Source organism: Pongo abelii, chromosome 3, assembly GCF_028885655.2.
Source record: "Pongo abelii isolate AG06213 chromosome 3, NHGRI_mPonAbe1-v2.0_pri, whole genome shotgun sequence".
NCBI lineage: Eukaryota > Metazoa > Chordata > Mammalia > Primates > Hominidae > Pongo > Pongo abelii.
Window position 1 is genome coordinate 65,693,182 of NC_071988.2, and position 12,441 is coordinate 65,705,622.

General features: G+C 40.7%; 1 protein-coding gene across 4 annotated transcripts in view; it reads left to right on the forward strand.

The window, feature by feature from the left end:
• The first annotated feature begins 8,088 nt into the window (after positions 1-8,088).
• Positions 8,089-12,441, forward strand: part of SCFD2 (sec1 family domain containing 2) — a 500,604-nt gene continuing 496,251 nt past the window's right edge. Inside the window, exon 1 of one of the 4 annotated variants that reach the window (XM_063722535.1) lies at positions 8,089-9,377. In XM_063722535.1, the coding sequence (XP_063578605.1) occupies positions 8,540-9,377 (838 nt within the window). In that variant the 5' untranslated portion in view covers positions 8,089-8,539. 4 annotated transcript variants of the gene reach the window in all.

The window sequence follows — 12,441 nt, forward strand, 5'->3', positions numbered from 1 at the left end:
AAATGAAGATTTCCACAAGCAGAGAAGCACATAAATCACTAATAACTACTCTGAAAAGACCTCTTCCTCCTTGCTTCTAAGCTGAGTTTCTTGCCTGAATATGCTTTCTTAGTTAAAGGTATCTTTCTCTCCCTACTCACCAGGGGAGACATCAAAGGTAGGTAGTTTGAAGATATTATATATTCCTCCTTCCATTTCTTATATTATGACCTTATCAAACTACAATGCTCCATATATTCTATTTGTTTTCCATTTTATTGTTGTTTTGTGGTCTGTTGGTTTCTGGCAAAAAAAAATTAAAAGATAAGTTTTAATGTACTTATCTCTGAGAAGTACTGAGAGTGTTTAGTAGATGATGATGAATTAAATGATGACAAGAATTGGAGATCAAATAAAAATGCCTTGCTCACTATCCAGTGTATATAGCAAGTACATATAAATGTGTTTGGCATGCATATGATGTTTATGCCCAACTGTGCTCTTTGCTGTCACACAAATTTCAATGTTCTTAAATTCTCAATGTTCTTAAGTTTCCTCAGCAGTAAATTGATACATTAAAATAACATTCGTACCAATATTGGGGAAGAATAACAAAGCTAAATTGAGGTTTCAAATGTCAAAGCATCTAGCCGGGCACGGTGGCTCACGCCTGTAATCCCAGCACTTTGGGAGGCCGAGGCAGGTGGATCACCTGAGGTCAGGAGTTCAAGACCAGCCTGCTCAACATAGTGAAACACTGTTTCTACTAAAAACACAAAAATTAGCTGGGCATTATGGCACGCACCTGTGATTCCAACTACTCAGGAGGCTGAGGCAGAAGAATCGCTTGAAACCAGGAGGAGGAGGTTGCAGTGAGCCAAGATCACATCATTGCACTCCAGCCTGGGCGACAGAGCAAGACTGCGTCTCAAAAAAAAAAAAAGTCAAAGCATTTGACAAGTTATTGGCAAGCAGGTAATGTGTTGTTTAGGCCTTTTCTTCTTTGAACAAGCAAAGTAATTGTACATGTGTAGAGCTTTCCTTCCTCTTTATGTACTTCCATGATAAATTAAACCCCAATTAGCCATCTGCCTCTACATCCTGACATCTTTTAACAATAAACTTTACCTAGTCCTAAGTTTAGCTCATCAAAAAAGAAAAAATAAATTTTCTATTGCTAGTTGTTTCTGGAAAATTGTATTATTTCCTATTCATGTCTGTGCTGTCAGTAAACTTCGCATACTCTTTTTAAGGGTGAGAACAAAATCGTTTTATTTCTGTATTTGCCAGGTCCTCTCTTACAACATCAAGTACATGGAAAGTTCTTAAGCTAAGAACTGATCATGCCTATGGATGACCTAGAAATGAGGTGAAGAGAGGTATGTTGGATTTTGGACAGAAGAGAAACAATAGCTGACTATTTTGAGCAGAGAAATACAAATCACATTTTAATAAAATAAACATGATGATCTTAAGCAGGTCATTTTAATAGGAATTCATTTTACTCCACCATAACATCTGAAAGGAAGAAATGACCTTTGCCTGGGCTCTCCTACCTTTTCTGTCCACCCTGTCTCCCAAGTCATTTCCTCCAGCTTCATGACTTTTATGTATGTATGTATGTATGTATTTATTGAGACAGAGACTCACTCTGTCACCCAGGCTGGAGTGCAGTGGCATGATCTTGGCTTACTGCAACCTCCCCCTCTCGGGTTCAAACAATTCTCCTGCCTCAGCCTCCCCAGTAGCTGGGATTACAGGCTCACGTCACCACGCCCAGCCAATTTTTGTATCTTTAGTAGAGATGAGGTTTCACCATGTTGACCAGGCTGGTCTCGAATTCCTGACCTCAAGTGTTCTGCCCACTTCAGCCTCCCAAAATGCTGAGATTACAGGTCTGAGCCCCACGCCTGGCCTCCATGACTTTTAATGTCATGTCATTGAGAGCCACTGACACCCATATTTCTCTGGGCAGTCTTAACTTCTCTTTGAGCTCAAGATACTCAGTCTGACTCAAATGCTTCCCCTGATGCCTCTCTTGGATATTTAATAGGCCTTTCAAACTTATGTTCAAAACACAGCTTGTAAATTTCTCTCCCATATCTGTCTTGTCGCACTCCCATACTCCCAAAGACTTCTTCATATTAGTATCAGTAACCACTATTTAACTAGTTGTTTTAGCCATAAATCAAAGAATTATCCTTGACTTTTCTCTCTTCCCCATCTGCCCTTCTCACAACTACGCAAATCTGTTAGCAAGATCTGTTAGCGCTTCTTATTAAAACGTATCTCAAATCTATCTACTTCTTTCCATCTGCACTGCCACACTGAAATTCTAGGAACACAAAACCCTTCCGTGGCCTTCTCTTAAATGTGAAATAAAATCTAAACTTCCTACCATATGGCCTACAAGCTTCTTCATGGTCTGACAGTCCCTCAAGTTGCATGTGGCTATACGGGCTCTGCATTGCACAACTTTTAGGGGTTGTCTGTATCACCTCATTCTTAGTCATCGTTTGTCAAATCTTTTAGTGTTTTCCCTCATATCACTCACTGCTATAGTTAAATTTTTGTGTTTTTCCAAAGTTCATATGCCAAAACCTTAATCCTCAATGTGATGGTGTTTGGATATGGGGATTTTGTGAGGTAATTAGGTCCTCCCTAATGGAGAGGGGTTTGGACTTTCATAAGAAAAGACAGGAGAGCTTGCTTCCTCTCTGCCTGCTTTTCACCAACTGAGAATACAGCACAAAGGTGGGCAGCCATTGGTGAGCCAGAGAGAGGGCTGCCACTAGAAATGAATTATGTGAGTATCTTGATTTTGTACTTCCCAGTCTCCAGAACAGTGAGAAATAAACTTTCTTTGTTTATGTCACCCAGTCTATGGTATTTTTGTTAAGACAGCCCAAACTAAGACAGTCTCTGTGCTTATTCCCTCCAAGTTCTTCCAGACCTGATTCCCAACTCTGCATTTAGCTCTCAGTCCCTACCTTTGTTCCATTTTATGTGCATGCCCAACAGTTCCAGTATTTTAGCAGGAAGATGTCTCTACTTGTTCACTAAACTAAAATCTAACTTCCCTCCAAGGACAGGACTTCTCCTTATCTTTCTATACTGAATATCTGCCATTATCCTTCACCCTGTTGTACTGTGAATGCTTGAGATAGTGTTGTCATTTCCCCGGTTCTTGTGGGCCACTACCAGGCCATTATGGTTCCCATTTTGCTGTGAAAACCTTCCTCTTTTCCAGCTCATACCATTTGTATTTACCACCTCTTCTCCTTTTTCATTTTCCTTCAACTACAAGTGATATCTGCGGTTGAAGTCCACAGTCTTCCTTTCCTCCATCATGATGTGTGACTTGCATATGTTGCTTGACTCATGTTTTCTGACCTTCTGGAGTCTAATGGTCTTCATTCACTCTACTTCCATAGGGCACATTCAGGGTTATACCCTGGATCTTATTATATCCTAGAATTTTTCCCTCCTTGGCTGGGCGCAGTGGCTCACACCTGTAATCCCAGTGCTTTGGGGAGCCAAGGTTAGAATATGGTTTGAGCCCAGGAGTTCAAGCCAGCTTGGGCAACACAGCAAGACCCTGTCTCTGTAAAACAAAAAATGAAAGAAAAAAATTAGCTGGCTGGGCGCAATGGCTCACGCCTGTAATCCCAGCACTTTAGGGGCCGAGGTGGGCAGATCACGAGGTCAGGAGATCGAGACCATCCTGGCTAACACAGTGAAGCCCCGTCTCTACTAAAAATACAAAAAATTAGCCAGGCGTGGTGGCAGGCACCTGTAGTCCCAGCCACTCAGGAGGCTGAGGAAGGAAAATGGTGTGAACCCTGGAGGCGGAGCTTGCAGTGAGCAGTGAGATCACGCCACTGCATTCCAGCCTGGGGGACAGAGCAAGACTCCATCTCAAAAAAAAAAAAAAAAATTAGCCACCTGTAGTCCTAGCTACTCAAGAGGCTGCGGCCGGAGGATTGCTTGAAGTCAGGAGTTTGAGTCTGCAGTGAGCTATGATTGTGCCACTGCACTCCAGTCTGTGAGACAGAGTGAGACTCTGTCTCTGGAAAAAAAAAAAAAAAAAAAAAAGTGTTCCCTCCCTGAATTGTAGAGGCCAAGTTACTTTCTTTGACCCTAACTTCATATTCTTCCAACTTTTTTACCTCCTCATTCCCCTACCACCTTCTTTTCTAGGAACTGTGTAGATAATTTCTAGAAGCTGCATTTTCCCCAATCCATTGACTCATTCTGCACTGCACCCCCAGCACTCCCTTGTCATGACTGTACTTTCTTCCTGCACAGGTCAAATCCTGTAGATTCTTCTCATATTCCATCTCTTTTCCCTTTTCTGACACTTGCCACTGTTGGCCACTCTATTCTTAAAACTTGCACCTCTCATTACTCCATTCACTGGCTTGACTTCTTCTGCCCATCAAGAAAAGTTGCTCAGAGTTCTCTCCATCACCATCATTGTCTTCTTTCTTTTTTGTGTTCTCTTAAGGCACTGTGAAGCACACCCATTTACTAATAATCCCAATTGCCATATTTCTCTTCTGTATTCTGGAATCATACATCCAACAGCATGCTAGACGTTTCTGCCTTGATGTCCCACAAGTATTTTGAAAACCACCACATGTCACCACACCTATTAGGATGGCCATTATAAAAAAACCCAGGAAATATCAAGTGTTGGCCAGGATGTGGAGAAATCTGAACCCCTGTGCATTATTAGTAGGAATATAAAATGTTGCAGCCTCTGTAAAAAACAAAACAAAAACAGAGGTCCATCAAGAAGTTAAAAATAGAATTATCATATGATCCAGCAATTCCACTCTGGGTGCATGTACAAAAGAACTGAAAGCAGGATTTGTAGGGAAAGAAAACCATACACCTTTAGGGAATGATTTGAAATTTGTATGTGTCAATTCCAACTATCTTATTCACCCGTGCCTCATCATTTGTCCATAGCTAGCTGTAAGAGGCTTGGAAAAGTAGTCTTTAGCTGTGTGTCTATGAGTTCAGAATAAACCTATTACTACAGAAGAAGAGACAAATAAATATTGAGGCAACCACTAGCAGTTGCTGGCACAATATTCAACCCTGACTTCATGAGTGCCTTGCCCTTTCAGAGAAGATGAAGTATTAATTCACTCAAACTTATCTAATGAATGTATGATTCAGCATGAGATGCAAGGAGTAGAAACAAAAAGTGAGCTTGAGATCAGGATTAATGCAGGTGTTAGTAACTAGGCACTGACCTGGGTTTAAATGGAAGAGCAAGGGCTGTCATCCAACAACTTATTCAACTTAAGCTCCTTAAAATAATTTTCATGCTGACAAGGATACAAACATGTAGGAATATCTTTTTGTTTGCTAGTTCAACATGTGAACTTGGGTCTATCATTGGCCCTTTTACCTACTGGGTTCTACCAGGTTTATGACTCTTCTGCTGCATATTCAAGGTGCCATTATTCACAATAGCTAAAAGGTGGAAGCAGACCAAATTTCCATAGGCAGATGAATGGATAAACAAAATGATGTAACATACAATGGAATGTTATTCAGCCTCAAAAAGAAAGAAAATTCTGATGCATGTTACAATATAGATTAACTTGGAGGACTTTATGCTAAGTGAAATAAGTCAATCACAACAAAACAAATACTGTATTGTTCCACTTATATGAGGTATCTAGAGTAGTCAACTACTACATTGCCAATAACTAGAGTAGTCAACTCATAGAAACAGAAAGTAGAGTGGAAGTCGCCAAGGACTGTGGAGAGGGGGAATGGGGAGTTGTTGTTTAATGGGTACAGGATTTCAGTTTTGTGAGACAAAAAGTTCAGAGATTGGTTATACAACAATGTGAATGTACTTAATGCCACCAAAATGTACATTTTACAATGGTTAAGATGGTGACTTTTATGTTACACTTATCTTGCCATAAGGAAACAAACAAACAAAAATATGTCCCCGCTAAACTCTGTATTTATTCCGCGATCTGCTTCTCTTAATGGTTTTTCATATCTCAATGACTGGCATTTATCAGTCATCCAGACAGAAAGCTGGGTGCTAACCTGAAATTCTCCTTCCGTGTCACCCTCTCTGTCAAACTAATAAGCAAGCCCTTTGGCACTATATTCTTAATGTCTATTCACACTCCCCACTCTGTCCATCTGCTTGTTACGCTTTTCAACTCTCTCACCCAGATTTGCTGCTGATACTATTATTTTCTTAACTGCTCCCTCTGTGCTAAATTGCTCCATTTCAAATTATTTTCCATGTTTTGACTAGAATCATTTTTTTTTCTAAAATCCAGATGTGAACAAATTATTTCCATACCCCAAAATACATTAATACTTCCCCACTGGCTGCTACTATTTAGAATGGAAAATAAGGCTCTTGCTGATCTGGTCCATTTCTTTCTTTTCTAATTCCTTGCTCTTATTTCTTCTTGCGCCTTTTTTCATACAATGCACTCCAGCTATAGGAAACCCTTTGTAGTTCCAGAGAACATGTTGTACTGTTTTATGCCTCTACGACTTTGTTTATGCTGCACTCTGTGCCTGGACTGCTAAGAATCCTCCTCCCCATCCTGTCCACCTGGTGAACACCTGGGTTTCTTTGAAGGCAAGTCAAAACTCATGCCCTATATGAAGCTTTTTCTGACTACTTCCTTTTTCTCTTAGAATTTATTTTTCCTCCTTCTTAACTCCTATACAAAAAATTTTAAAAAATATTTGCTTCTGTAACATTTTATTGCACTTGTTTTACATGTGTGGGTCCCTTTATTTCATCACCATTATTTTGAAATCAGGGCTGTGGTTTAGTTTTCTTTATATCCTTAAAACCCAGACAGTGTTTGGAATACTGTACATATTTATTAAAAATTGGCTGGATATATTATTGTGTGGATTTTTTTTTTTCGAGACAGAGTCTCGCTCTGTCGCCCAGGCTGGAGTGCAGTGGCGTGATATTGGCTCACTGCAACCTCTGCCTCCCGGGTTCAAGTGGTTCTCCTGCCTCAACCTGCCGAGTAGCTGGGATTACAAGTACCTGCCACCATGCCCAGCTAATTTTTGTACTTTCAGTAGAGACGGAGCTTCACCATGTTGGCCAAGCTGGTCTTGAGCCCCTGACCTCAGGTGATCTGCCCACCTCGGCCTCCCAAAGTGTTGGGATTACAGGCATGAGCCACCGCGCCTGGCCATGGATATTAATTGAACATTCTTCATTCAATGAACATTTATTGAACACCTGTTATAAGTGTTGGGGATACCAAGCATCTAGTGCATAATTTAGCAAAACAGATAGTTTAAAGAAAATAGTGTTAATACTTACCCCATGATATGGCAAGTACTTAGTGAATGTATCAATTGAGTGGTTTGATAGGTGGGGGAAGAGAGAGGTGATAGGGTGATAGTGGTGGTGAGTTAGAAAAAGTCTGTTACAGGCAGTGCTGTTGGAATGATTATTTTCGGTAAGTTTACCGGGTAAATTCTTTGTGGATTAGGTAATGAATTTCATTAACCATTGCATCTTTGAAGCTTAGCACAGAGATTATACTTAGTAATGTAAGTATATTGGTGGAACAAACAAAACTCATAAAACATTTTGGGTTCAGCCTATTGACTTCATTGTATCGGTACAATTTTTCTCCAGGTTGGGGATAGCTGGAGAGAAATTGAGAAATCATGAAGGATGTTGATGCTTTTTAAAGAGTGTGGATGTATCCTATAGGCAACTGGGCTAGGAGAAGCTTTTAAGCAGGAAAGTTGTAGGAACAACTTTGTTTATTAGGAAGAAAATAGAATTGGAGGAGAAAGAGATCAAAAGCCAGAAAATGTTGGGAGATCATTGCCTGGGTGAGCGATGATGTTGGGTTTTTGTGACAGCAAAAATGGAGAGGAAGGGCTGAATTCTGAGAGTTTTTAAGCCTATCAAGATGCAGTGACGATGAGATGAGGGAGGAAAGATGAAGAAAGTGAAAATGAGAACAACAGGGTTTGTTATGAGGCTTGTGGGCAATAACGTATGTGACAGCAATCTATAAACTCAAAATATTGCACACAGTTGGTTGTTTTTATTATCTTTTTCTAGTTGCTCTGAGTTTAGATTGAGAAGGTGGCTGTACTTTTGGAGACGTGTTCATATCTAAGGAAGATATCAAATTTCGGATTAGGTTTTTATTTCGGAGACTTTTCAAGGAACATGAAAAGATTATCTGCGCAGACAGGCCGAGTGACGGAAAGAACTCAGTTCAGCTCTACCCCAGGAAACACCTTCTGATCTCCATGAGCTTTTGAGGAAGCCCGGAGCCGCAGAGCCCCACCCACTTCCTTCCAGACCACGCTATCCTTCCTCACTCCCACCTCCTCCGTAGCCAATCACCGCTCAGTTCAACGTCATCATCGAGCGCCATCAGGGAGCGTGTCAGAGTCCGGACCACGTGAACTGTGTAGACTGTCAAAGTCTCCGGGAGCCCAATTTCCGGAAGCGGTGAGTTCTGAAAGAAGTTCCTGCACCGTAGTTCCCCAAGTCTGCGAATCCCCAGCCATGAGCGCCTCGGGCGTAGTGTCCTTTACCCAGCAAGGATGGGAGCAGGTGCTGGCCAAAGTGAAACGGGCTGTGGTTTACCTGGACACCGCCTGCGCCGAAAGCCTGCACTGGGGCTGCGGATCCACCTGTCTCCTGGAGGCGGTGGGGGGTCCTGACTGTCACCTGCGAGAGTTCGAGCCCGACGCAGTTGGTGGGGGAGCCAAGCAGCCCAAGGCGGTGTTTGTGCTGAGCTGCCTGCTGAAAGGCCGGAACGTGGAGATCCTACGGGACATCATCTGCCGCAGTCACTTCCAGTATTGTGTGGTGGTCACAACCGTGAGCCACGCTGTCCACCTCACAGCTAATCATGTCCCAGCAGCGGCAGCGGCCGAGATGGAGGGGCAGCAGCCGGTGTTCGAGCAGCTCGAGGAGAAGCTGTGTGAATGGATGGGCAACATGAACTACACGGCCGAGGTGTTCCATGTCCCATTGTTGCTTGCCCCTGTTGCTCCCCACTTTGCCTTAACTCCAGCCTTTGCATCCCTTTTCCCACTGCTACCCCAGGATGTGCACCTCCTTAATAGCGCCCGACCGGACAAGAGGAAGCTGGGAAGCCTGGGTGATGTGGACGCCACTGCCCTAACCCCAGAGCTGCTGCTGCAGATCAGATGCCTAGTGTCAGGCCTCAGTTCTCTGTGTGAACATTTAGGAGTACGGGAGGAGTGTTTTGCTGTAGGTTCCTTAAGTCGGGTCATCGCTGCGGATCTGGCCAATTATACCCCTGCAAAGAACAGGAAGAAGACTGCTGCAGGCAGGGCATCCGTGGTTTTTGTGGACAGAACCCTGGATCTCACAGGTAAGTGCATTGCTCTGGAGTTCTTCCTTACCATTCCCCACATTGCTGGGACTTTCATTGATTCAGCATATATTTTATTGACCTTTTATTATATATATCAGATTGAGGATACAAAGATGAACTAGATGGACACGGTCTCTAATCTCACAGAGTTTATTGTCTAAAGTGGAATACAGACAGGTGAATTAGCAATTACAATAACATTTGTTAAATGCTGTAATGGGTAGAAATATCATAAATGCCCATTGCCTTGTTAAACAACAACTTTAGCCCAAGATTATGCTGACATGGAGGAAAACTGTGCACCTGGGAAATTTTATTTTTAGAAATTTACGAATGCCAGTATTCACAACAGTCCTTCATAAGAAGACTCTGGTTTGTTGGAGAAGTGTTAATAGATGACCCAGTGGAGGGAAAACTACTGTATAAGAAAACATAAAATTATCACAGACAATTGAGGTTTAGGAAATGAATGTTCAAAAGTGAGGCTGAACTTAAATGTTACTAGTAAATGAGATGAAATAGAATTGTAGAAAATATTTTCAAATGTTTATTGATTTATTTTTAGCTCTCATTGTATTAAAGATTAAGTAAATAATCTCAAATTGTAATAATGTATTATTTACACAAAAGAAACAAATGTAATCCTTAAAGCAGATGAAGAAAAGACACTTTCTGATGTTTGATATGTTATTTTCAAAGGTCAACTTTATTGTTCTCTAATTAGGTTGTTTAATACTGTTAGTAATATAGCCTAGCCACTTCCAAGTCCAGGGAGAATAATCGGAAAACTGACATTGGTAGGCATTCCCTTTAATCGGTCAGAAAAAAAGTTGAATTAAGTTATAAAAAACAAAATAGGTATATTTGAGTTTTTAATCTTAATAAGATTAATTTTCAGACAAAAAAATGGAAAGTAGGCTAAATGGTAATACTGAGATGTAAACTTAATTATGTGACTGGAAAAACCAGATGTCCAGTCTGTGATTTAAATATATAAGTAATAACTGTAGCATCACAGAGTCCATAGGGGATTAAAAGATAAAACCTGATAAGTAGATGCTCGTTGAGTTTTTTTGTGGATGCTATATATTACTGTTACTTCTATTTCTTTATGCCAAAAATGTAACAAAGTTGTTTCATAATCAACTGGGAAGTTCACATAATTTTGTACCCTCCCCTAAGACTTCTGTTAGGCAAAACTTAATGTCCCACTGTCCAGCATCTTAGTAACAGCTCTTTACATCTTCAGTAGCTAATGCTTTTTTTAAACATACAGAATAAATACGGTGAGCATACAGAATAAATAAGGTGAGCATAACTTCTGCCCTCTAAAAGTTTACAATATAATGTAGTCAAGTATCAATATAACATAGTCAAGTATGATTTAGAGCCTGGCACAGTGGCTCATGCCTGTAATCCCAGCACTTTGGGAGGCTGAGGGGGGCAGACTGCTTGAGCTCAGGAGTTTGAGATCAACCTGGGCAACACAGCAAAACTCAATCTCTACAGAAAATTTAAAAATTAAATAAAAAATGAAAAAACTAGCCAGGCATGGTGACCTGTAGTCCCAGCCACTCAGGAGGCTGAGGTGGAGGATAAGTTGAGCCCAGAAGGCGGAGGTTGCAGTGAACCACCATCACATCATTGCACTCCAACCTGGGTGACAGAGTCAGATTCTGTCTCAAAAAAGAAAAAAAAAAGGAAGAAAGAATGATTTACAAAATAAAGACACATAGAAAGACAAAGTTGCCATTTGGCAGCAATCATTATATAGGTTCTCCCTTATCAAGTGTCCAGATCTCCTTCCCCATACTCACCTTTCTCACTTCTGATATCACTGAGAAAATACAAGCCACTAAAAAAATCTGTATTTTCCCATCACCAAATCTACCACCCTTTCTACATCTGTACCCAAGTCTTTTCCTTCCTTCATATTGAAAAGAAATATACTGTCCCTGCCACTATCTAATGCTAACTTTTTCACCTATGTAGACTAAATCCTCTCTTTTCACTTCTGTCATAGATTTACTGTTTTTCAAATACCCTCTCCCTTTCTTAGATCATCATTTTTTCCTTTTCCCTGTATTTTCCCCCAGGGAACATCTTCTGTCTTGACCTCTAATGCTCTTCCAACTTCAATTCCATTTTTTTTTTTTGCTTTATTTTATAGCAAACTTGAAAGAGTTGTCTATACTTGTTGTCTCCACAAACATCTGCTCCAATTTTCTCTTGACTCCAATTACAGTTTTATTTTCCAATACTTCCCAGAAACTTCCTTTGTTTTATTACCACATTAATTCTACTGGACTTCAAAGCAGCATTTGACACAGTAAAGCATGCAAATAATTAAAAAACAATTAAAGAAGTATGAAACCTATACAGACAAGCAACCACTTAGGCCAGCTTCTTATATAATACCTCAAAGCATAACTATGACATATCATTTACTTGCTCAGTATTCCAGTGGCCTCTGATCATACCTCCTGTCAAGTTCTTTACTGTTGTTTTCAAGGCCATACATGATCTCCCCTCTTACAACATTGGCTGCCTTGCCATTGTGAGACATGCTAAGCATGTTCCAGCCTCAGGGCCTTTGCGTTTCCTCTGCAGCTCTGCTTGGGATGTTCTTTGAGGTATCCACATGGCTTTCTCCCCCACATCATTCCTGCTCCTCAGAGAGGCCTTCCTCAGTGAACTTCTTTGACACTCTCTTACCCCTTACCTGGCTTTATTTGTCGTAGCCTTTACTATTCCCTGACACTACTAATTGATCACTTATTACCTGTCTCCTCTCACTTGAATGGAAGTTCTTGAAGGGAGGGACTCTGTTTTGTTTACTGTTTATTAACCAGCAAGAGTACCTTCAAAACAGTAGGTATTCAATATACATTTATTGAATGAATGGATAAATGAGTGGATTAAAGGTTGTAGATACCAGACATTAATTGAAGTTAACACACTTATTTTTTCTAATTGAAAATGTTTCTGAGATTCTTGAATCATATCATTAGTGATACACAAATGCAGAAAAAATGATGCACACTTTTCTGAATAGTCTCAG